Source organism: Geotrypetes seraphini, chromosome 13, assembly GCF_902459505.1.
Source record: "Geotrypetes seraphini chromosome 13, aGeoSer1.1, whole genome shotgun sequence".
NCBI classification, from domain to species: domain Eukaryota; kingdom Metazoa; phylum Chordata; class Amphibia; order Gymnophiona; family Dermophiidae; genus Geotrypetes; species Geotrypetes seraphini.
Window position 1 is genome coordinate 14,191,587 of NC_047096.1, and position 26,260 is coordinate 14,217,846.

A 26,260-nucleotide genomic window follows, 5' to 3' on the forward strand; every position below is an offset into this window, starting at 1 on the left:
GGTCATCAGTGAGTGATGACTGAGACGCCCTCCTCCACAGAGTCTGTGAACACTGCTATCTCTGCAGCCAGAGTCTGCCCAGCGAGCTGAAGTCAGGTCTGGAAATCAAACTCAGGCCTTTTGCATGACAGTATTTGCCACTTGAGCCTATGGGCTGGTCTAAAATCATTATATTTAATATAAAGCACTCGGGTAATATTTCAACCAATCTGTTTCTCATTTTAATTCATTCCATATCTTAAGTACCGTAAGTGCTTTCTCAGCTAAAGCAAATTCAACCTTTGAATAAGTAAATCACGGTGCTACTTCTACTAGGGTTACTTCAATGATATCTAATACATTAATTCACATCAAAACAGCTGAAGAATGGCCTCAGGGGAGGCGGTTTAAAAAAATTGTTGGGTGGAAGCACAGAGGGAAGTACCATAAGAAGAGATGGTCACCCTTACACCCAACACTACATTAAAACTTTAGGAAACACAGAATAAATAAGAAAGAAGAAAATAATTTAAAGAGTAACAATAAAGAGCAGACAGTCTACTATTTTCTGAGAAATACGGGAAATGCCAATGGCTAAAGATCTTCAAGTAAGCAATGTTTAGAAACATAGAAAAAAGCAGCAGAAAAGGGCTATAGCCCACCAAGTCTGCCCATTCTAAGTATCCCTCCCCCCTGGATTTACTCCCTTAAAGATCCCACGTGAGTATCCCATTTTCTCTTAAAATCCGTCACGCTGCTGGCCTTTATCACCTGGAGTGGGAGTCTGTTCCAATGATCCACTACTCTTTCGGTGAAGAAGTACTTCCTGGAGTCGCCATGAAACTTCCCTCCCCTGACTTTCAGCGGATGCCCTCTGGTGGTCGAGGGTCCCATGAGCCAGAAGATATCATCTTCTGACTCGATGCGTCCCGTGATGTACTTGTACGTTTCAATCCTATCTCCCAGTTCTCTTCTTTCCTCTAGTGCACAGGTGTCGAAGTCGGTCCTCGAGGGCCGCAATCCAGTCGGGTTTTCAGAATTTCCCCAATGAATATGCATTGAAAGCAGTGCATGCACATAGATCTCATGCATATTCATTGGGGAAATCTTGAAAACCCGACTGGATTGCGGCCCTCGAGGACCGACTTCGATACCCCTGCTCTAGTGAGTACAGCCGCAATTTCTTTAGTCTTTCTTCATACGTGAGATCCTTGAGCCCCATGACCATCCTGGTGGCCTTTCGCTGAACCGACTCGATCCTCAGCACGTCCTTTCGGTAGTGTGGGCTCCAAAACTGAACACAGTACTCTGTGAGGCCTCACCATGGCTCTGTACAACGGCATCACAACTTCAGGTCTTCTGCTGACGAAACCTCTGCGGATACACCCCATCATTTGTCTTGCCCTGGAGGGGGCAAGACAAATGATGGGGTGTATCCGCAGAGGTTTCGTCAGACTTGATGTAACCACCAAATTCTGAAAACAGGTCAAGGCAGCTTACACAATCAAAATCACAAGGAACGCCAATAAAAACAGGGCAATGACTAAAATAGCAGAAGAAATTGCTCTGGTGCCTAGAGTTGGTTGACCTTAGTAGAGAAATAGCCAAAGGCATTGCTATAGGAAATGTATTACAACCTGGATAATGACAGGTGCAAGACTATACCAAATAGTTTTCTAGCTGTGCATTTTGATTGAGTGATAAGTTTTTTCGGTCGTAGCTACTTTCACATAATGGTTTATGAGCCGAGACTTGATTTGCGAGCATGCAAAAGATCATTTGTTTTAAGCTTGCGCCAAAACCAAACGGCTTTACATGTCTGACACTGAAGTAGGCAGAGGCCTTGAGGGTACTATGGTCTTTTCCAGGAGGAAGTAGGGCAGGAGACAATACCATTAATTTGAGAGGACAGACATTCACGAAACATGTCTAACCAACACGAAACCTGAGTCATTCAGAGATATTTGCTGGAAAAACACAAGAAAGGGACAGCAGGAATGATATATCCCAGGGGTAGACGAAGCCAGGTCAGGTTTTCAGGATATCCACAATGAATAGGTATGAGATGGATCTGCATGCACTGCCTCCTTGAGATGCAAATCTATCTCATGCATATTTATTGTGGATATCCTGAAAACCTGACCTGGCTCCGGCTCTTGAGGACTGGAATTGCCTACCCCTGATATATCCCATGGTGGACTGGAGCTCTGACTGCTAAGTGAGGATAGATTGGAATGCATAGAAAACAGGAGACAAAGTTGTGATCAGTCCATGATAGTGGGTGAGGAACCAGTAAGTTGGTAGGAAAAAGAGGCTGCGGTGATAACCAAAGCTAAACAACACCCAGCCAAATACTTGTAGGAAAATTAACCAGTTGTTGAAAATTCTAATCCAGAAGAAAAGTCAGAAAAGATTTAGAATGTGGAGGAATACTGAAATCCCCAAGAATCTGGATATTTTGAAACTGAATAAAAACTTCTGCAGGAACTGCTGGAGCAGTGTCCGGTCAGAAGATATAGTAGGAGGGACTTATGAAAAGCTGTAAATCCCGTGGTAGACTTTGATAAGATTCCTCACCCACCCACAGCCAAGTCTCAGTAAGACAAAGAAGGTTATAGGCGAGTCACTTTGATATAAGTTTGAGACCACTGTCCTCTGCAGCACAATCTCTGAAGGAATTTCCAGTCATTTGTAGTGGGTGTCAAAAGTCCCTCCTCGAGGGCCGCAATCCAGTCAGGTTTTCAGGATTTCCCCAATGAATATGCATGAGATCTATTAGCATACAATGAAAGCAGTGCATGCAACTAGATCTCATGCATATTCGTGGGGGAAATCCTGAAAACCCGATTGGATTGCGGCTCTCGAGGAGGGACTTTGACACCCCTAGAGGAGCTGTCAAGACTCACAAAGGCAGCTGGATTGAAATCCCTTAACAGGGGTGTCAAAGTCCCTCCCCTAGGGCCGCAATTCAGTCGGGTTTTCAGGATTTCCCCCGTGAATATGCATGAGATCTATTAGCATACAATGAAAGCAGTGCATGCAACTAGATCTCATGCATATTCATGGGGGAAATCCTGAAAACCCGACTGGATTGCGGCTCTCGAGGAGGGACTCTGATACCTCTAGAGGAGCTGTCAAGACTCACAAAGGCAGCTGGTTTGAAATCCCTTACGACAGGGGTATCAAAGTCCTTCCCCGAGGGCCTCAATCGAGTCGGGTTTTCAGGATTTCCCCCGTGAATATGCATGAGATCTATTAGCATACAATGAAAGCAGTGCATGCAACTAGATCTCATGTATATTCATGGAGGAAATCCTGAAAACCCGACTGGATTGCGGCCCTCCAGGAGGGACTTTGACACCCCTGCCTTAAGAGAAAAGGCCACGTCTTTCCTCTCAAACCTTTCCACGTGGGAGACGGCCTTAAAGAGAAAGCGACCGTGGCGTGGGCTTTAACTCCCGAGGACTTCACCCATCCCGCCTACAGGACTGGTCTTTCCTCTGGGTTTCTATTTCTTCCCCGGGAGGGGGGGGGGAGTCAGTCTCGCCCCTCACCTTCTGTAGCCTGGGGGGGGAATCAGTGCCCCCCCCCCCTAAAGCTGTACGAATGTAGAAAAGCAGCGGGCTGAGAACCAGGGAAGCCCGGTTCAAATCGCACCGCGGCTCCTTAGTACGAACTTCGTTCCCCGGAGTCCCCGCGTCCGCCTCGAACTCCCGAAGAATAAGGCGCGCTCACCCTCCCCCAGGCGCGTTAACCTCCGCGCACCGCGTCCCCCGTCTCTCACCTGGACAGGTGCTTGAGGATCTGTTTCTTGATCAGACCCGCCATTCCGGGAGCCGGTGCCGGGGTCCCAGCTCGCCGCCGGCCGCCTCATTGACTCCGAGAGTGCCAGCGTCCACGTCCCTCCCGCCCAGGCCACGGCAGCCCGGACCTCCACCTTCCCGGCAGCCAGCGCGCGCGGAAGAGCAGGACCGGCCGCGCGCTCCGTCTCCCGGCAACCTCGCCGCGTCCGGAGAGAAAGGGCGCCCCCTGCCGACGTGGAGGCCGCTCCCCGAGGCGCCCTTTAATCGAGTGGTTCTCTCTTGCTGTTCGAAAAAAAGGGGCTGAAAATCATCAGTGTTGTGCCTGAATCGATATTCTGCTGGTCAGAAAATCGATTAGGGCTCTTTTACTAAGGGGGGGGGGGGGGATTAAGCACTTAAAAGACCTCTGGAACGTTGATTGTATTGAGATCCTGGTAAAAAAAAAAAAAAAAAAAAAACCCAAAAAAACCTGCAGGATTTTCCAATTTAACAGAGAATAAATGTCCAAGTGGGCAGGATGCCACGAAAGACCACTAAATGGAGAAAATGCATGGCGACAGGCACAATTCACGATGCAGTTTGAACATGAAATCTCTGCGTGCTTGATGATTACCCGAAATTGGAAGAACTATATGATCGTTTACATTTTCCTTTCTGGTGAGCAAATCTTTGCTCCAGCTATAGATATGAAAGGATGAACTTTGGGGCATGATAATATTTTTAAAATTGGTTTGGGGCCCGTTGACATCTTATATTACCTCACTATAGTAGGTCTTTGAGTGATTCGGTTTTTATTTTCGTACACATCCAGAGAGGGGTGTGTGTGTGTGGGGGGGGTATTTCTGTCATAAGTTGATCTTTGAATATTTATACTTGGGAGGGGAGGATGGAAGGATATGACTAATTTAAATAGGGTAAGGTTAATAGGGGAAATCTATGTTTCTGTATTTTATTAAATAATCATTGGGTGGGAGAAAATGGTTGCTTATGTATATTTGTAAGTTAAATGTGCTTATATTGCTTATTATATGTGATATAGTTGTGTATTGCACTGTTGAAGTTTGGAAACTCAATAAAGAATTAAAAAAAAAAAATCTCTGCGTGCCGGTTAGGTATATGACTGGGGGGAAGCAGCAGCCTAGTGACGTCATCAAAACGTACCCGAGAGAACGCCGTGTTCGCGTCGGCCATTTTTCTTGTGGTCCGGCTTTGTCGCGCCAGTGACGTCAGCTCCTTCTGAAACTGGTTTCGCTTTGGGGGCAGCAGCAGCGGCGCGAGGACATGGCGGGTGCCCGGGAGCCCGCGGTGGACGTGGCTTCGGCCTCCAGCTACCGTCACTTCGAGCCCACGCATTTCCACCTGGAGCTGGAGGTGGACTTCGAGCGGCGGCGGCTGCGGGGCACCGAGACGCTGGAGCTGCGCTGCCTGCGGGGAGCCGATCGCCTGGTGCTGGACGTGCACCCGAGCCTCAGCTTCCAGAGCGTGGGCTGCAGGGCGGGGGACGCCCCGGAGCTGGTGCCCGTGCGCTACGAGACGGAGCCCTTCGCCCACTATGGCTCGGCGCTGGCTCTTTCCTTCGCCCAGCCGTGGAAGGTGGGCGACGACTTCCAGGTGCAGATCGCGTATGAAGCAGGGGCGGGCCCCGGGGTAAGTGCTCGGCGTGCATTTACCGGGGGAAGGGGGTAAAAGGCGGATCGTCGCTGCACGTCCTTAAAAATCTGAGGTCTATGTCACTTTTAGGCTCGGCTTAACTCTAAGGATCCCAATGCTTTTCCCCCGCCCTAAGCTGAGACTAAAAGTGGCAAAACTTTTGCCCTGAGGTCTGTGCCACTTTTAGTCTCGGCATAGGGTGGGGGGGGGGGGAAAGCATTAGGATCCGTCAGAGCTAAAGTGCCATAGAGGTCTAATTTATGCCGAGCCTAAAAGTGGCACGGACCTCAGATTTTTAGGGCGTGCAGTTAAGATCCCTGTTTTACTCCTTCCCCATTTATTGATAGCTTGATTGTATTTATAGCCTAAGAGAGAAAATGCTTGAATACCTGAATGTAAACCAGTCTGTCCTGGTGGGCTCCCAATCTTTCTAATGTACCTGGGGCAAAGGGAGATTAAGTGACTTGCCCAGGGTCACAAGGAGCAGTGTCTTAACCTGTTGCATTGATAGTGTCGTGGGTCCTATTTGACTTCGACTCCCCAGTTCTGAGAAGCTACTTGGGGGCAAGGCTAAGCTATGTAAACCGCTTTAGTTGTACCATAAAAAGGGGGTACCATATTTCAAGGCCGTGACCCTTTACCTTTTAAGAGGCATGGGGGAGTTGGGATCTCTGTCCAGAATAGCTATTAGGCTTGGGAGGCTATTTTCAAACTGTCAGCGTTGGGGCAAAGACCACGCATAGTTTTTAAGCTGTGGAGTTTGCGTGCTTTAAAAGCAATGAAAAAGAAAACCCTTAATGCGTTATCTTTTGTTTTATAACTCGTTAAGTCATTGAAGGAAGTAGAGAATGACACGGTGATAAGATTCATCACCGTCCCCGCGGATAACCGCGGGAAATAATCCCATGTCATTTTCTAGTGTCTATTTCAACCTCGGTCCTTCTACACCAGCATTCTTCAAAGCAAAGCTTGAGGGTCAGTGGTTGTGGCCATTCATACTCTGATTCTTCCCTCTCTCCTTACAGAATGACATGAAGATGGTTTCCCGCGGTTATCCGCGGGGACGGGAACGGTGATGAATTTTGTCACCGTGTCATTCTCTAGAAGGAAGTGAATTTTCAGGCAGGTGATTGCTAGCTTTGTACGTTGTCCTCTATTAGTACAATATGTATAGAAAATAAATCTGCCTTGCAGATTTTTAAGGGGGAAACATAGTGCTAGTGGGTGCTACAGGCTTATTAGTATCTGACTCCTGGAGACGTTGTAGCAGGTACAACGTCTAAGCGCAGAGGCATAGGACTTTCAAAAATAAAATCCTTATGCATTGTTGATTAGCTGTGTACATATTCACTTTAATTTGTGGGGAGTGTGGGTGGATTTTCAGTCCTCTGTGAACTGTTTTGAAAATTATTTACTAAATTATCTGGAGGGTGTTTGGATACCCCTTTCAGAAGCCACATGTGGGGATAATGCTGAGGTAAAGGATCTTAACCTCTCGGGAAAGTGCGTTAGTTAAAGAACTAAGGTGACCTTATACCAAGAATATGCCAGCAAAAAAAGACTAAACTATGTGATATAAGGTGGTCCTCAATAATCACAACTCAAAGAAACTATCATAGAGTTGGAAGCTTGATAACCCAAATGGGTTTAATAAGCGTGATACATCCTTGGACCCGATTATGGTGTGACGTGCAAAATAAATCAATGCAAAAATAACACACCTAACTAAACTTTACCCTGTGGTTAATCGCAAAATAATTAACCACGGGGCAAAGTTTAGTTAGGCGAGTTATTTTGTATTGATTTATTTTGCACATCACACCATAATCGGGTCCAAGGATGTATCACGCTTATTAAACCCATTTGGGTTATCAAGCTTCCAACTCTTCCATTCTTTCAGGTTTGCCGCGGCTTACCGCAGGAAACAGTCACTGTGTCATTCTCTACTCCAAAGCTTCCTGTTACTTTTGGTTCATAATAAATGTGCTTCAATAAAGATTCCTTCTGTACCCTGTGTCAGGCAGCTCTGCTAACTTTTCTTTAAAAGCCTCTGTCTTTTAACAGGGGTCTGGAAGTGCCTCTTTTAAAAGGCATTTGTAACTGAATAGCTCTGCATGAGCTGTAAAAATGAAAGCCAGTAGCACTTCTCTCTCATTCTGGTTCACAACACTGCTAACAATTAAAACCTCTGTCTTTTAGCTAAAAGGGTATAAAAAAAAAACAACAACCGGCATTTATTTTCTGTTAGATGTTTTACTTGCTTCTGGACACATTATTTCCAGGGAGGAATAGACAAAAATCTGTTTCCGCTAACATCATCAGAAAGTGCATTTCCAGCGCGTCGGTCACCCTGCTTCCATTGTTGTCTTGAGAGAGTGCATTTCCAGTGGTTTAGACACTCCCTGCTTCCGGTGAAGCCATTAGAAACTGCATTTCCGGTGATGTAGGGGGGCGGACAGTGGGTGGGACTTGGGCGGAACTACCACCATTCATTCCTGTGGAGTGGAAGGGGCAATGGGTAGGGTCTGGGTGAGTATAAGCAGAGAGGGTGAGCTTGGATAGGGTGTGGAGTAGGCGTGGTTTAACCCGGAAGTGAACACTGGTAGATCCTTATCTCGCCTGTCAATCAGTTTGACATGAGGTGTACCCATTATTTTACTCCTATCTGATCAGTCATAGGAGAAAGCGACTGATACGAGCACAGAATAGCTATGTCACAGGGGCGCATAAGCATCATTGGTGCACATCATAAGAGGGAGAAGGTGGAGAACTAACAACAAACCATGCAACCACTGCTTCAATGAGACATATGGAATTGACAACCCCAGACTAGCTAGTATACGCTTTTAATGGGCACGCATGACACGTGCCTTTAACACATGCACATGAGACATGCTCTTTACACATGCATATATTACATGGTCCCCAATCTCATAAAAAGTATTTTTATTAACTTATACATGCAATCAGCGGCCCAGACCTGCCAGTTTACGCTTCTAACACATACATTTCAATGCTATCGGCACCTCCTGACCTTTTGTTAAATTTGGATCGTTAAAAACCAGCACTTCATTTTGTGCATCATGTCGACATCAATTGGAATGCTCATTTTATTACTGATGAGCTTGTTGTAATACATTATCGAAGCCTGCAATTAGCCATTTTGGGCATTGATAGTTGAAATACTTCAATGCTAACTAAACTGGTTTAGCGGTGATGGTTAAAGGCAGGGTGAGTTTTGAGCATATGGACCTGAGACAGGTTTTTGCTTCAGAAGTCAAATAAAAAATGACTAGTAATCCTCGGGAGTTTAACAATGAACACTATGTCTGTTCAGCACCAGGATCTGGACAGCTCCTGTGACAGACAGACCACCACTTTTAAACCCCTAATTCTTACCATTTAGAAATGTTAAGAAAAGGAACAAGTCTGTTAAAAGACAGATTTGTTCATGTTGCCAAGTAGAGGAGTCTGAGCAGAGAAAGGGAGAAGCAGCAATTAAGCCAGGAGGAGGAGAAGCTGAAAGGAACAGAAAAGGAGGAGAGGAAAAAAGATTAAAAGTCAAAAGAAAAACGGGGAGCTGCTGAAAAAAAAGGTGAGGAGAAAATGCACCTGAGGAGAAAAATGGCTTGGATCAGATCAAATGGGAAGCCGTTTTCCTCTGCATGTGCGTTTTCTCCTCAACTTTTTTTTAACACAATATTTGGGAATGCTGTCTTGAGTCTTTGATTTTTGCAATCATCGCTTCTCGTGTGCCTTATCAAAGGCTTCCTTCACAACATGCAAGAGATTTTAGCTCATTTTTTCCTGTTCAGTTTTGTTGTCATGCTCCCTAGGATTTATGTGTTAGATCATTTTTATATTTATTTATTTATTTCATATATTTCTGTATCTGCTATAATAAAACCCTTAGCGCACATGCACAGTTGAAACTGCAGCGGTTTTGTTCTCAGGCACATAAGTAGCAATGGCTTCCCCTCTCCCACACCCCAGCCTGCGCCTTGACGAACGGCAAATGTCCAGGCCTCTAGGGGTTAAGGCACCGCTGCCAGGCGCACAGACAGTGTGTGGGAACATGACCGCAGCTCTTTGTCATTGTGAAGGGGCTGGCGGTAAAAGGGAGAAGAGCTTGCCTGAGAGAGACAGGGGGGAGGTAAAAGTAAGGGAGAAGGGCTACTGCTGGACAGAGGGAGCAGGGAAGGGGTGCTGCTGGATAGGGGGAGGTAAAAGGAAGGGAGAAGGGCTACTGCTGGACAGGGGGAGCAGGGAAGGGGTGCTGCTGGACAGGGGTGAGGTAAAAGGAAGGGAGAAGGGCTACTGCTGGACAGGGGGAGTAGGGAAGGGGTGCTGCTGGACAGGGGGGAGAGACAGAAAGAAAGGAAGACAGACAGCGGGCAGGGAGAGAGACAGAAAGAAAGAGAAAGAAATGCCTAAGTCTACACATCTATTCTAGTACCCGTTAATGTAAAGGGCTAAAAAACTAGTTAGTAATATTTTTATCTTTGTTTTTATGTAGATTGTGGTTGGGCTCCTGACAGAGGTGACACACCAAAACACGACCCGTGTTGAGTCCTCTTTTATTTGTTTCCTAAGTGTATTAATAAAGGCACTTGAAGAACAGTTGGTTGCCCGCTAGTCACTGACCATCGCTGCTGTTGTTTTTTTTGGCTTGAGCCTTGCAAACAGTCCAAAAGGAGAGGCCATTCCTTTATACCTCTGGCTTCCCTGTTCTTAACATATCCTGCTTCTTTGGTTTCTTCATTCCTTTGATAAGGAGTGCCTTCTTTGCTAGAGTGCAGGTAAAGTTCACTGATACTATCACACTGTTTCTCTGCCATTAGGTGTCCTGGCTGAATCCGGAACAGACGGCAGGGAAGAAGAAGCCTTATGTCTACACCCAAGGCCAGGCTGTTCTCAATAGGTCTTTTTTCCCCTGCTTTGACACTCCTGCCATAAAGAGCAAATATTCAGCCACGATTAAGGTGAGATTAGTTTTAGAAAGCATTATAACATGATGTACTGAGTAAGTTAGCTGACTTTATACGAAACCTAATTTACCAACAAACTTCAATCCATAACCCTACTCCCCCCCCCCACCAACGTAGCTAGCAGATTAACCGTTCCCGTAACTGTATCCAAAACATCCTGTCTGTCTTGTCTGTTTAGATTGTAAGTTCTTTTGAGCAGGGACTGTCTTCTTTGTGACTCTGTATAGCGCTGCGTATGTCTGATAACGCTATAGAAATAATTAATAGTATACACTTCCCCCTCCTCATTCGCGGTTTCGGCAATCGCGATTTCACATATTCGTGATTTTTTGGGGAGGGGGAAAAAAGAAACCCCCCCCCACACAGTTTAGCCTTCCCCCCAGCGTCCCAGCCTTACCTGGTGGTCTAGCGGGCTTTCGGGGCAGGAGCGATCTTCCTACACTCCTGCCCCATGTAGATCGCCAATAGGAAATGGCTGTGGGGGAGTTCCCGTTGTAGTCTCAAGAGACTACGGGAACTCACGGCAGCTATTTCCTATTGGCGATCTGCACGGGGCAGGAGTGTAGGAAGATCGCTCCTGCCCCGAAAGCCCTCTAGACCACCAGGTATGGCCGGGATGCCGGGGGGAAGGCAGGAGGGAGGCGGGGGTGGGTCAGAGCCGGACCAGAAGATATTTGCGGTATTTCACCATTCGCGGTCCGGCTCTGCCCCTATTCCCCGCAAATCCGGAGGGAGAAGTGTAGTATATTTTTAGACGGCCAGGCAGTGGTTGCATCCTTAAGGGAATGTTCATCTCTCAAAATCATGGTGGTTTAATGCTCTTGTCAGGTTAAAATAGACTGCACCAAAGCTAGACTGCACCAAAGCTAGACTGCACCAAAGAGAATGCTTTCTGTTGTAGCAGATGCCTCTTACTCACAGCAAAGAGTTTGCTGGGGATCACTGCTCTGCTTATGGTAGCAGCCTACAAAACCTACCAAAAAGAAACAAAAACCCTACTCCTCAAAAAATTAATAAAACCAATATAACACAACCAAACAGGTTCCGAAACCTCCTGCAATTACCAACTACTCCTTAGCAAAATAGAAAAGGTTCTAAAGTACTTCTTAATATCTTAACAATAGAAACATGGAAATAGACGGCAGATAAGGGCCACGGCCCATCTAGTCTGCCCACCCCAATGACCCTCCCCTACCTTTCTCTGTGAATAGATCCCACGTGTCTATCCCATTTGTCCTTAAAATCAGGCACGCTGCTGGCCTCAATCACCTGAAGTGGAAGACTATTCCAGCGATCAACCACCCTTTCAGTGAAAAATAATTTCCTGGTGTCCCCGTGCAGTTTCCCACCCCTGATTTTCCACAGATGCCCCCTTGTTGCCGCGGGACCCTTGAAAAAGAAGATATCTTCTTCCACCTCGATGCGGCCTGTGAGATACTTGAATGTCTCGATCATGTCACCCCTCTCTCTGCGTTCCTCGAGTGAGTACAGTTGCAACTTATCCAGCCGTTCCTCGTAGGGGAGATCCTTGAGTCCCGAGACCATCCGGTCTTCTTATTATCATAACAATTCTTATGTAATCTGCCTTAAACCGCAAGGTAAAGGTGGAATAGAAATCACTAATGTAATGTAACGTAATAAATTGGATGCTTCAGGTTGCAGTAGGTACTCCTCTTCCAGGTCTTTATATACTTAACTGTAAACCATATTGCCCTGCTGGAGTGCCTCCCCTACCCCTGAATTATTATATAACTGTTAGATTTCTAAGGATAGGCATTCTCCAGCTCTTCTGCACCCATTTCCTGCAATTATTTTCCTCTAACTAAGGTCCCCTATTATCAAATTGTGCTAGGGTTTTTTGTCGCGAGTCACTGCACTCATATGAGCGTCGGAGTTTTTACCGCAGCGACCTGCAATAAAAAATCCCCCTAATGCAGCTTGATAAAAAGGGGGCCTATGTTATGCTAACATGCACCAAACACAATTTAAAATGGATCATGGCAGAATGTGCTCGGGTGTCGTGCTGATCCATGTGCTAAAAAATTTTTCTATTGCGGAGAGGCAGACATATCAAAGGGTAGAAAGTAGGTGATCAAAAAAAAATCATCCATTTTATGGCTGCGATAAAAACAACCTTAGCATGTGGAGAAAACCCCACGTGAGGGTGTAGCAAGGCCATTTTTTTTTTTTTTTTGCTACAACTTAGGGCCTGTTTTACAAAGCCATGCGGCAACAGCCCCGAAGCCCTTTAAATCTCTTTGGGCTTTGGGGCCGTTACCGTGCTGCAGCCGCTAGCGTGGTTTTGTAAAACAGGCCCTTAGTAAAAGGACTCTTCAGTGAACATCCTATATGCAAATAATGGATGTAGGTCCCTTACATATATTTCTATAAAAATAAAACATAAAAGAAATAGTGTTTAAAAATGCTTTGACTACACCCATCTTTAAAAGTAACTTTGCAAGTACAGCAGTATTTAATGCACAGATAACAAGGTTAGGAAGGAGTTTGCACTTACGCGCTTAAGTTAAATTAATGCAGAAAAATTGTGCATGGTCAAAAGTAAGTAGAAAAATTGTTGCATAAATTCTGTGGGGTAATTTCTAAATCGGACACACATGCATACTTGTGTCTTGAAAATTCACCATATCAGCACAAGCAGAAGTCCTGTTATATGTATGTGCTACGTTTTATAAATTGAACTCATCAGTCTATGAATATCATAATGATCTCCCAGACGAGATCTTATTTCAGCAAAGTTCTAAATGCAACCTCCTGCTGTTTTACAGGGTTGCAGATCTGGAAAGAATGGAGATTCTTTGGGAGACTTATTTAAATAACAAACGGATGTATTTTTTTTTCCAAGCTGATCTATAGTAATTTTCATGTATGGTAAAGTTTCACTACTTTGTCTACTGTGGAGTCAGCTTTCTCTTAAAACTTGGGTGTAACTTCTTTTGTTCTTTAGTCTAGAAGAGGCATATCCCTTGTTCATTGTCCTAAGGTCGCTTTTGCCTCCCTAGAAGCTTCTTGCAAAATTTCTTCTGTTTATAGGTACCCGAAGGCTTCACAGCTGTGATGAGTGCCACCACATGGGAAGAAAGAGAGAACACATTTATCTTCAAAATGTATCAACCTATCCCAGCCTACCTGGTAGCTTTGGCCGTTGGGGACATTGTTTCTGCTGAAGTTGGACCTAGGTAAGAGATAGTGCTTCTTTTTTTTTTTTTTAAACCCTGTAAACGACATCCCAAGCCACAGCCTGTTCAAAGCAATTCACGATAAAAGCACATAAAGGTTGAAAAGGTGACTGCGAATGTCGGAAGGCTGCTAGGGTACATAGGAAAAGATATGGCCAATAGGAGAAAGGAGGTATTGATGCTCTTTTATAAGACTCTGGCTTCCTATTTCCCACCGAATTAATTTTAAGATTCTATTTTTAGTATTTAAAGTACTAATCTTTAACGAACCACAATTTATGACAAGAATGATTATTCCATACAATGCCCCACGTTCTCTACGATCATCTTCTTCAAACTTACTAACAATTCCCTCTCTGAAAATCGTTGGCACAAGAAGAAATGATATGTTTTCTGTTATGGCTCCTAAATTGTGGAATTCACTGCCAAATTATATTCGAAATGAAAAAGATCTTTCATCTTTTAAAAAATTATTAAAAACTTTTTTTGTTTCAAGACGCCTTTGATGTGTAATACGGCCTATCTTGGACCCCTCACATTTTGCTACGAATATCAAACTCATTAACCCCTTTCCCTCCCTATTGTTTTTTTCCTTTTATGTAATTTCCAATAGAGAATGAAATTGTAACTTTTTCCTCCTTTCCTTCTTCAATCATGTCTGTCTTTAATATGATTGCAAAAATGTTAACTGATTTATTTAGTTTGTATGGTGTTTAGTTTGTCCAATTGTATGTGAGACCACTATCTAGTGGTTTTTTTAAATTGTACATCGCTTAGAAAATTTGTATAAGCGATTCATCAAATGGTAATAAAACTTGAAACTTGAATATTGTGTTCAATTCTGGAGACCACACCTTCAAAAAGATATAAAATGGATGGAGTCGGCCTAGGGGAAGGCTACTAAAATGATGTGTGGTCTTCATCATAAGGCATATGGGGACAGACTTAAAGATCTCAATATGTATACTTTAGAGGAAAGGCGGGAGAGGGGAAATATGATAAAGACGTTTAAATACCTACATGGCATAAATGTGCATGAGTCAAGTCTCTTTCATTTAAAAGGAAGCTCTGGAATGAGAGGGCATAGGATGGAGTGAAGAGGTGATAGGCTTAGTAATCTAAGGAAATACTTTTTTTTACAGAAAGGGTGGTAAAGTCGGGCCTCACCAATCAGGAGCTGCTTTGACCAATCAGGAGCTCCTGATTGGTGAGGCCCGACTTGAGTGCAGGAAGAGGCGGTCGGAGCATACAGCGAATGATTTCCCTCACTCGCCGGCGCTCCGGTTGCTCTCTCCCGCTGCCCTCTCCAGTCTCCCCCATGAAAAAATGTATTCACGTTTTTTCAAGATTCGCGGGGGTTCCTGGAACGGAACCCCTACGAATATCGGGGGAGTACTGTATATGGCTTCACAATGGATTCCATATAAGCTTTTATGTCTTTTAGTGTTTTCAGAGTATTTTATGTGCGAGATAAAGTGCATCGAGGTCAGTGGGTTGTATAAATGGGTTCATAGACAACGGCGCGAAAGACAAAGGCGCGCGCCGACAACTGAGCGCAAGACGGAGGCGCGCGCCGAAGAAAATTACAGTTTTTAGGGGCTCCGACGGGGGGTTTTGTTGGGGAACCCCCCCCACTTTACTTAATAGACATCGCGCCGGCGTTATGGGGGGTTTGGGGGGTTGTAACCCTCCACATTTTACTGTAAACTTAACTTTTTCCCTAAAAACAGGGGAAAAGTTAAGTTTTCAGTAAAATGGGGGGGGTTACAATCCCCCACACCCCCCACAATGCCCCCACAACGTGGCGCGATATCTATTAAGTAAAGTGGGGGGTTCCCCCACACACACACCCCCCGTCGGAGCCCTAAAAACAGTAATTTTGAGCGGCGCGCACCTCCGCGCTGCGCTCAATTGTCTGGGCGCGCCTTTGTCCCGGCGCACTTTTGACCTGACACCGTTTAAATGGCTGCAGATCCTCTCCAGGGGATGTGCAAGTGTGGAGTTGGGCTGAGTCTTTTTGGTACAACTTGTTTCTTCTGCAGAATTCGGACAGAGGTAAGAGTACGAACAAGGGTTGTGGAGCCTCCAAAATATATTGCAGTCCTACAGGCCACAATATTGAAAAGCATTAAAATGACTACGCATGCACCATCATCTCTTCTTTGACATTTACTAAGGCCTATCAATTTTATAAAATGCCTTGTAATGTTTTAATTTTTTCAGTTGACAAGACATTTAGACATTCCGTAGGAAAATTATCAGCTGAAGTTATAGGTGTTGGATACAGTAAGAAATAAGTGAAGTCTGGACCGGTGTCAGGTCAAAAGCGCGCCAGGACAAAGGCACGCCCAGACAATTGAGCGCAGCGCGGAGGTGCGCGCCGCTCAAAATTACTGTTTTTAGGGCTCCGATGGGGGGGTGTTGGGGGGGGGGGGAACTCCCCACTTTACTTAATAGACATCGCGCCACGTTGTGGGGGCGTTGTGGGAGGTTTGGGGGGTTGTAACCCCCCACATTTTACTGAAAACTTCACCTTTTCCCTGTTTTTAGGGAAAAAGTTAAGTTTACAGTAAAATGTGGAGGGTTACAGCCCCTCAAACCCCCCATAACGCCAGCGCGATGTCTATTAAGTAAAGTGGGGGGGGGGTTCCCCAACAAAATCCCCCGTCGGAGCCCCTAAAAACAGTAATTTTGAGCGGCACGCGCCTCTGCGCTGCGCTCAATTGTCCGGGTGCGCCTTTGTCTTTCGCGCTGTTGTCTATGAACCGTCTGGACCAGTACTGGTGTCTTTCTACATTGCTCTGGGGCACCAGAGTTTGAAATCCCAAAACATAGTTTCTTCCAGCCCAAGTTCTTTGTTGCATGAGTCTCCAGCTGTGTTCCGGGATAAGAGCATAGCCATTCTGAAAAGAACTGGAACAGGGTATTCTCAGTTTAAGAAGCCTCCCTGGAGTCTCGGCAGTTGTTCATTCAGAATTCTTTTCTGCGCCCAATGAAATTCATTACTGCTTATTGTAGTACTAATTAACCCTTTATCCTCCAGTGAACTACATTTGAATGTATTTTTCAGCAGCAGACATTAAAAACTTTGCTAACTTCAAAATCACAGCGTTTTAAAGAATCTAGTTCTTAATTAAAAGAAAAATATCCTTACAGGTGCATGCAGTACAAGGCAAAGGTTTGCAGTAGATCACTGCTCAGTTTTTAGGTGCAGCTAATTAAACACAGATTAGGAACTGGAATGGCCTAGACCGCTGTGAAGTGGGAAGACTTCAGATATTTCCTGTTAACTAATAAGCTGCTTTCGCTGCAAAGCTTATTTGCGGAGGCCTGGGCAGCATGAGTGATTTACGGTACTTTCTGGCTAAGCTAGCAGTGTCTTATCTCTACGATAAGTCTGCAATGCTCTTTGCCTTGCTTTTCCCCATTCTACTTTTCTAGAAGTTGGCACTGACAAGGATAAGAAAGTATGCAGAGTTAGAGCTTAGAGTTTCCCCCTTTAACATGATAAAACAGCTAGAGCTCTGAATGGTAAGAAATAATCCCTCTTTTTTTTTTAAATAGAAATATGAAGACATTTTTGGGAACAGGTCCTATTCTCCTGATTCTATGAAAAATTATATATATTTTTTTTGACCCAGCAATTTCCCCTTCTTTAGACTCTGGCACCACAATTGTCCAGGGATTTTCCCTCTATTCTTATGTCCTTCCCCCCCCCCCAACCAAAACAACCTAGTCTGGTCAATATTGTGACAGTCCTGGGCTAATGGCCATGCACTAGGGCTCTTTCCAGAACCCTGGAATCATGGGAACTAGCTGTAACCAATAGGTGGCAGTCTTAAGTAATGACCCTTCTCTCTAAAGACCTCCACAGCACCCTAAGCCCCAGTTAACCATGGGAATGTAAGGCATGATTCAGGGATCAAAGTGGGGACTTTTCACATGGCCGAGGACATAGAAACAACTTTGATGAACCAGTAATCATGCTGGAAATCATTCGATTTTGCTGCAAGGTAGTGGCATTAAAGTTTTTTTGCATCCTTTTTTGGGGTTTCATGGAAGCTAGGGGGTTGAACAATGAGCTGAAAGGCTTCTCTAATTCTGGAAATACAAAATTGAAGCTGCGTTTCGAGCTGTGTAGCAGCTGTTTCAGGAAAGTTACTGAAATGAAATCCAGAATGGCTTTTAATGCATTTCAATCCTGTATTTTCTTTAATGTTTGTTTATCATTTATAGACTGCATTTTGCTTTAACGCCAATGCGGTTTACATAAAAACAATAAGCAAAGGAACACCATTTCATTTAAAAGAAAAGATAAAAGGACAAAAAAAAAAGTCTTAAGAGTGGCTGCCTAAAAATATTTCTAAGGAAAAGCTAAATTAAAAAGATAAGTTTTCAGAAGACCTCTAAATTTAGTGTAAGATAATTCAGAACGAATTTCAAGTGCAAGGGAGTTCCATAAGAAAGGGACTGAAGCAAAAAAGGCAGAATTACGAGTAGATGTTAACCAAATGCACAGAAGGCAATGACAGTTGTTGAGATTGGATGATCTCAGATTCTCTACTGGACGATACGGGACCAAAGGTTTTGACAAGTAACAAGGTCAGTCTGAACTTATAGCCTTATGGATCAGTTTACGTTTAATTGGAAGCCAATGATATTCCTTAAATAGGGGAGTAATATGGTCATTAGTAAATTTGTAATTTTTTAATTACCGCCGCTGAAATCACATTAGGTGATGGCTCCATGCTAGGCATCCTTTTTTTTAATTTATAACGATTTTTATCGATAACTCCATACAAAAGACTACAATAAAGAAAACATAACAATACAACTCATTCCTGCGACCTGCATGTCATTTGCAATTTGATTTTATATGTAAGTATGTAATTTAGTATAGTGTGTTTATGTATTGATTTATATGGCAAATGTTAATGTCTTATTTTGTATGTTAATATGTAACTCGCCCTGGATAAGGGCAAGTGAGAAATAAACAAACAAACTATGGAAACACTGGGTACTTCATTTAAAGTGTGATATTAAAGAGGATTAACTAACTTGTCCATTTTTTCTTGTTCTCCCCCTCCCCTAGTATCCCTCAAGAGCTCCCTCCCCCCTCCCCATAGAACAAGAAACCAAACTATATAGGTCTGAAAAAATACAGTGGAACCTTGGTTTACGAACATAATTCGTTCCAGAAGCATGCTCGTAAACCATATTGCTCGTATATCAAAGCAAGTTTCCCCATAGGAAGTAAGGGAAATTCGCTTTGATTGGTTCCACCTCCTCCCCCCCCCCCCCGAGGCTACCGACGCTGCTCCATTTCCCCCCCCCTTGAGGCCACCGACGCTGCTCCATACCTCTCCCCATGATCCAGCATCCCCCCCTGCGAACCGGCATCCTCCCCCCGCTTGTGTTGCCCCCCCTCCACCGCGATCCTACTTCCCCCCCCCCCCCCGAGCACAGCAATGACATCCCTTACCTCGACTGGGCACCAGTGCCAGTGCCCGAAGATCCTCCCTCTTCTGGCGCAGCCTGGGATGGGCAGTGCGTCGGAGATCCTCCCTCTTCTGGGCTGGGCCAGGCTGGACTGGCTTTGAGCATGCGCAAATGCTCAAAGCCAGTCCAGCCCAGCCCAGGAGAGGGAGGATCTCCGACGCACCGCCCAGCCCAGGCCGCACCAGAAGAGAGAGGATCTTCGGGTACCGGCACTGGTGCCCAATCGGGGTAAGGGATGTCATTGCCGTGCTTGGGGGGGAAGTAGGATCGAGGGGGGGGATGCCGAATCGCTGGGGGGGATGCCGGATCGCAGGGGAGGGAGGGCGCTCGTACAGCGAGGCAAGCTCCGTTTACGAGGCACCAAGTTTGTAAATGTTTTGCTCATCTTGCAAAACACTCGCAAACCGGTGCACTCGTAAACCGAGGTACCACTGTACCTACTATCTCTCCTGCCCCCATTATAGGGTTCTATCCCTTAACTTTCAAACAATGTTAAGAATGACCATGGCAAACAGTACCATCAGAAAGAGCAATGTACAAACCAAGGAACACAGAACACAACAAAGCGAAGAACAACAGCATGACCATAGCAAACTGGGTAGCATCAGTTGATACAAAAACAAAGAGGGTTAGCAGCTCTTTCCCATCGCACAGAAACCAGTTGGTAAAGAAAAGAGAATGTATTCCAAGACCCTTATGAGCCCTGGAAAGCCTATCGGACAGGTACTACACAGCCATTTGTATTGTAGCTAAAAGTATCCTACGACCAAGATATGAAAACATGACATTACAAGTCATCCATTGTTTGGTGTAGTGTTGACATCCTTCGTTTTAAACCTGGATTATGTCTATTTTTCAGGAGCCGTGTGTGGGCTGAGCCTTGTCTCATTGAGGCTGCAAAGCAGGAGTTTGATGGTGTGATTGAGGAGTTCCTAATCACCGGAGAGAAGCTCTTTGGCCCTTATGTCTGGGAAAGGTATAGTCTTCCACTCGTTGGCATCCGTCGATTTCTAATGACTGTAGCATAACAACCGTTTGTTCAATACAGTACTCGAGGAAGAGCAAATGGATGCCAGTAAGAACCCCGGCCTCCCCTTTCCAAAACAAGTGAAGACTAGTTTTCAAGCTATCTCACCTCTGACCATTCTTCCTTCCCAGATACGATGTGCTGTTCATGCCCCCGTCTTTTCCTTACGGTGGTATGGAGAACCCTTGCATCACATTTGTGACACCGTGCCTCTTGGCTGGCGACCGCTCTCTGGCCGACGTCATCATCCACGAAATCTCTCACAGCTGGTTCGGGAATCTGGTCACTAACGCCAACTGGGGGGAGTTTTGGCTAAATGAGGGCTTCACTATGTATGCTCAGCGAAGAATTACCACAACTCTCTATGGTAAGGTTTTATTTTATCTTTTGGTATTGGTCGAGTGTGGAGCCATAGCTTGGGGAGAATGCGGCTTTCCCAGCATTGGCTTTTCCATGTTGCAGTGGGCTTTGGACATTAGGGATGAAACCAGAAATAGGCAGGTGCAATTCGGCAGAGTAGATGGAGGCAGTACAGTACTCCCCCGAAATTCGCGGGGGTTCTGTTCCAGGAGCACCCGTGAATTTCGAAAAACTGTGAATGCGGTTTAGGAGCAGATCAGAGGCAGGAGAGGGCTGCAGGGGTGGCGGTGGGTGCTGACAAAAAAGGATGATGTCCTGCGGGATTGTTCTTAGTATTTTCTGACCGCCTCTTCCAGGAACTAAAGTCTGGCTACACCAATCAGGAGCTGCTTTGACACGCTATCTGGCACGTCAAAGCAGCTCCTGATTGGTATAGCCTGACTTTAGTTCCTGGAAGAGGCGGTCGGAAAATACCGTGAATGACTGAGTCGGCGAACCGCGAATTCGCGGGGGTTTACTGTAATCCTTTTCTGCCGACATCGACATTCCTAAATTGAAACTGATAACAGTAGTTTTAACGGGGAACAAGGCAGCTATAAATTAATATTCAATTTCTTTTCTTAGACTAATTTGCCTCAGGGTACCAAAAATGACATAACATAATACTTTATTTGTAGACTGCACAATGCTTTTCGGTTCTAGGCGGTTAGAGAAGGAATACAGTAAAGACGGAATTTAACAATGACAGAAAACAGAATAGAAAAAATAGTTAGCATTAAAATAGATATTGCATAGATATTCCTAACTTTATAGACAAGAACGCAATCTATTCAAATAACATCTAAATGAATTATAAGTAAAATGTGCGTACAATTGATGAAAGAGAGGAGCCGTTAAACAATAGAATTCCAAGAAATTCAAATAATAGAAATAAAAGAATAGGGATGAAAAATAAAGGAATAAATGTAAAATAAACAATTCATAAACTGGAATAATTGAAAACCAAAAATGAGCTGTGATGTCGAGCACAGGTAAAGTTGCTTTGCCATTGGTCTTTATGGTGGCGTATATAACATCTCAAAGCTGCCGCAGAGTACATGATAAATGACCAGTAAGCTGAAATTTTTAAACCTGCTTCTAATGTCATGGTTAGCTATGGATTGCTTCAGTAGACCATCACAGACCTCATCCTTGAACACTTTACTTAGGTCGTGAAACTTGAATGGGACCTAGGGGAAATGTGTGTGCTGTGTACAAAAGAGCACGATAGAAATTCTGTGCATCTTATTTATATTCAAATATAGCTAGAAGAAGATTGTCTGTCTTTCATACTGAGATTGAAATGTGCACCTAACGAGCAAAAGTGCTTTGTATCGGTTTTAAAAATAACTGATAGTTCATTGTTTTTGCTTTTGAAATGATTCAAGATGAAGCCTTCGCTTCAAAAAAGAGTGTTCCCTCCATGTCACAAATCCTATGTTTGGAAAGGTTCCTCATAATTTCATACTGTGTGTAAATCAGTTTTGGTGCCACAATTCAAATGTACCAAGAGGGTGACAGCCTGAGGGATATTTTTAAAGCATCTGATACTATAAAAAGCCCGTCTGTCATGCTCTAGGAAGCTCTAAGTGGGAATTCCAGTGCATTAGCTGTTGCAGGACAAATTCAGTCTGTTCAGGATTTCCAGGCAGTAGCAGGGCCATTTGCAAGCCAGGAGAGGCAGATGTGCCGTACTATGTCTCCTGTGTACACAGTAGAGAATGACACGGTGGCTCACTGCAGGCACGGGGACAAGGCCATCCACCACCCCGTGGAGCAGTGAATGGCCTTGTCCTCACAGTTAAGGGAGGGAAGGTGCGCGGTCACCTCCCTCCGGCCAAATCTATCTCCCTCCCTTCCTCCCCCTTACCTTCGCGGTGCTTTAGTATAGAAACTTACTGAAGCCGGCAAAGCCTGCCTGTGCCTGCAGTCGCGTGTGTGTGGGCGGAAGCTTCTCCTCTGACGCAACTTCCGGTTGCAGGTACAGGCATGTAGTCTCCGCCGGCTTCAGTAAGTTTCTTTATTAACGAAGGTAAGGGGGAGGGAGGGAGATTCTCGGGCTGCTGAAGGGCGGTGAGGTGGCGGGAGGGAAGGGTAGATGCTACGGGGTCGGGGCGGTGAAGGAGATGGCAGGGACGGGACGGTGAAGGGGATGGTGGTCCGGTGACGGGAGGGCAGATTTTTTCCCCGTGTCGTTCTCTAGTGCACAGCTCAAAGCATTAGCAGAGGTAGTGACAGTGGAAGGGCTGAAGTTCAGTGGCTTACTAAATAGTTTGGAGGTGGGTCATGCAGATCACAAGATCAGCGGCAGCCTGTGTAGCAAGTATGGAAGTTCAGCAGGGGTGGCGGCAGCAGTCAGCGCAGAAAAGGGGATCACTAGTGATTGCCGCAAGAAGGTGCGGGGAGACATATTATTATTATTATTATATGGAGGACTCTTAGGAGGAGAAAAAGAACAGTTGGGGAGGCAGTGCAGGACGGTGAATGGCGAGAAAGGGCTGGGAGTTAGAGGCAGAAAGTGCTTAGGAGTGCGACGGTGCTATGTAGGCGAGCGGCAGAGAGAGCAGCGGAGTTGGGCAAGGAGAGAATGATGGATTGGGGCTGGGCGTAGGAGAGAGACAGTCCGGAGAGGGAATTAGAGAGAGAAACAGACTTGCAAGGAGAGGAGACCAAGTTTGTGCGGTAAGGTCCATCTTCGGGGGATGAGAAAGTATGTGTGGGAGGGGCTTAGAGATGAGTGTAGTGGCCTGTTAAAAATCTCTGCATTGGGGAACCCAAGTGTTCGTCGTTTGGTGCTTCAGAGATAATGGCAGAGGAGTAGACGTTTGTGATAGTGGGTGAGTAGTACTGTGCGACAGGGCAGAGTACAGCCTCTAGAAATGTGGTCGGTGCGGCTATAGTAGACCCCTGCATGCACTCGTCCGTCGTATACTACATCGGCCCTGCACATTGTAAATAGACTGGTTCTCTCCTCCAAGTTACTGTCATTTTGGTACCCCATTGTTATAGCGGTATTCAGAGAAGAGCGACTAAGACGGTTAACCCTTTCAGGACCATAAGGATCGTAGGCCAATTTTTGTGGTTTTGACGACATTTTTATGGTAAAAAGGGCTTGCAGATGCCAAAAATTTGATTTTTTTTGTGAAATATCATTATTTTTTTTAAAAAAATCACACTTCTGGCTTATGGACAGTGTGGCAAGTGAATCTTCTCGTCAATCTGGCAACGACGCTAATGAATGAATGTCGGAACCAGTTTGTTTACATAAAGGCAGTATCATATGGAATCCGTACATATCAAATTTAGAACTGTAGACTATCCCAATCAAAATTTATAGGATTTTAAAGTTATGGGACAAATATGTCCCTTGGTCCTGAAAGGGTTAAGGGGTTGGAGGAGCTGCCGTACAGCGAAAGATTAGAGAAACGGAGCCTCTTCTCCCTCGAACAGAGGAGATTGAGAGGGGACATGATCGAAACATTCAAGGTACTGCAGGGGATAGACTTAGGGGGAGTGTGGTGCAGTGGTTAAAGCTACAGCCTCAGCACCCTGAGGTTGTGGGTTCAAACCCACACTGCTCCTTGTGACCCTGGGCAAGTCACTTAATCCCTCCCCCCCCCCCATTGCCCTAGGTACGTTAGATAGATTGTGAACCCACCGGGACAGAGAGGGAAAACTGCTTGAGTACCTGAATAAATGCATGTAAACCGTTCTGAGCTGCCCTGGGAAAAGGGTATAGAAAATTGAATAAAATAAATAAATAAAGTAGATAAGGACAGGTTGTTCCCCCTCTCCAAGGTAGGGAGAACGAGAGGGCACTCTCTAAAGTTGAAAGGGGACAGATTCCGTACGAACGTAAGGAAGTTCTTCTTCACCCAGAGAGTGGTGGAAAACTGGAACGCTCTTCCGGAGTCTGTTGTAGGGGAAAACACCCTCCAGGGATTCAAGACAAAGTAGATAAAGACAGGTAGGGAGAACGAGAGGGCACTCTCTAAAGTTGAAAGGGGACAGATTCCGTACGAACGTAAGGAAGTTCTTCTTCACCCAGAGAGTGGTAGAAAACTGGAACGCTCTTCCGGAGTCTGTTGTAGGGGAAAACACCCACCAGGGATTCAAGACAAAGTTAGACAAGTTCCTGCTAGACCAGAACGTACATAGGTAAGGCTAGACTCAGGGTACTGGTCTTTGACCTAAGGGCCGCCATGTGAGCGGACTGCTGGGCACGACGGACCACTGGTCTGACCCAACAGCGGCAGTTCTTATGTTCTTATGACTGTAACAGTCATTGACTTCCATATTTGCTCAAGCCCGGAACTCTGTGCATTTAGGGGGGCAATCCTCTACTTAGGCACCCTGAGGAAACGTGGTGAGAGCCCATTTTAGGATGGCCCCTAGGTGCCCAGATTCAGTTAGAATACTCGTGTAGCCCAGTAGCTGTGCACCTTGCAGTAAAACCAGCCCTAGGCTTTCTATACCTGCAATCACACAAATGCAGCAGGAATGTGTTCATGGCACCCCTGTACGTGATGCACCCATTCTTACACTGCCCCTTGTGATTACCCGCTCGTACAGAATAGTCCGTAAGTGCCCTGCTTGCAGTTTCACAGGTAAGCGTTCACTCGTGCGTAAGTGCTAATATGCTGTAATATTATGCACACAAGGGGTGTTGAATGTCACTCTCTCTGATCTGCAGAATTGGATCCTTTCTTTCTTATACTGAGTGTAACTTTGCTGCTTTTTCAGGTCCTTCCTTTACTTGCCTTGAAGCTGCTACCGGGAGAGCTCTGCTCCGGCAGCATATGGACACAACGGGGGAGGAGCACCCGCTAAACAAACTGAGAGTGAAAATCGAGCCAGGTGTGTGCTAGCTTCTTTCATTACAGCACTACTTAGTAGAGAATGACATGTGGAAAAAATGTATCGCCGTCCCTGCCCTGTCCCCGCGAGCTCGGTCCCCATCCCCACCCTGCAAACTGTCAGATCCCATCCGCACGAGCCTCGAATAGTTATGATTTTATACTGAACTTATTTTATTAAAGTATAAATAGAGACAATATTCTGTACAGTTGTCATTTTATAAACACAAATAATACAGAGCAAGGATCAACAAAACCCCTGCCCTCCCCTCCCTTTCACAAATATCCCCTCCACTATTGTGAAAATGAATAAACCAAATTACTACAGAATGCTACATAGAAAAATCAAGCTAACGGAATACTTCAGTCCCACATGGCAGGAATAGTGTTAGGGGAGAGCAACTAGGGCAATTGCCCCCTGGTCAGAGAGAGAGCCCTAAGCCAGCTGGAAGCCAAAGAAGCACAGCCTGGACTTTGCGGTTCCCAGTTATGTCTAATACCAGCTCTAGCAGGATACATATTTCAAATCTGAAATATTCTAATCACAAAATATAAAATAAATTTATTTTTTTCTACCTTTTGTTTGGTAATTTTATTCTTCAAATCACATTGGTCTCAGGCTTTGGTTTTGGGTTCCTTCTGTCTTCATCGTGGCTGGGGAGGAGATGCCATGTCCAACATGGGTGCAATTTTGTTACCACAGGAGCAAGATTTTTCACCACTCCCATGGGGCAGTGAAAGGTCTTGTCTCCATTCCTGCGATAAACCAGTTGCAAATGTCTCCATTCCTGCAGATTTACTGTGGTGACCTCAGTTTACTGTGGTAAACAGTCCCGGTGTCATCCACTGCCTAGCTTACTTG

At 45.2% G+C, this 26,260-nt stretch overlaps 2 protein-coding genes across 3 annotated transcripts in view; one reads left to right on the plus strand and one right to left on the minus strand.

Moving 5' to 3' along the window:
* Window positions 1–4,008, minus strand: part of UHRF1BP1 (UHRF1 binding protein 1) — a 60,359-nt gene extending 56,351 nt beyond the window's left edge. Inside the window, exon 1 of the mRNA XM_033919225.1 lies at window positions 3,764–4,008. Within this exon, the coding sequence (XP_033775116.1) occupies window positions 3,764–3,807 (44 nt within the window). The 5' untranslated portion in view covers window positions 3,808–4,008. The remainder of the gene's footprint in view (window positions 1–3,763) is intronic.
* Window positions 4,009–4,299: 291 nt separating this feature from the next.
* Window positions 4,300–26,260, plus strand: part of RNPEP (arginyl aminopeptidase) — a 36,401-nt gene continuing 14,440 nt past the window's right edge. Inside the window, exons 1-6 of one of the 2 annotated variants that reach the window (XM_033919227.1) lie at window positions 4,300–4,439; window positions 10,274–10,414; window positions 13,472–13,617; window positions 19,976–20,092; window positions 20,275–20,510; window positions 25,286–25,399. In XM_033919227.1, the coding sequence (XP_033775118.1) occupies window positions 13,496–13,617; window positions 19,976–20,092; window positions 20,275–20,510; window positions 25,286–25,399 (589 nt within the window). In that variant the 5' untranslated portion in view covers window positions 4,300–4,439; window positions 10,274–10,414; window positions 13,472–13,495. Of the gene's footprint in view, window positions 4,440–5,019; window positions 5,430–10,273; window positions 10,415–13,471; window positions 13,618–19,975; window positions 20,093–20,274; window positions 20,511–25,285; window positions 25,400–26,260 lie in introns of those variants that run through there. The other variant, XM_033919226.1, reaches the window with a different exon arrangement.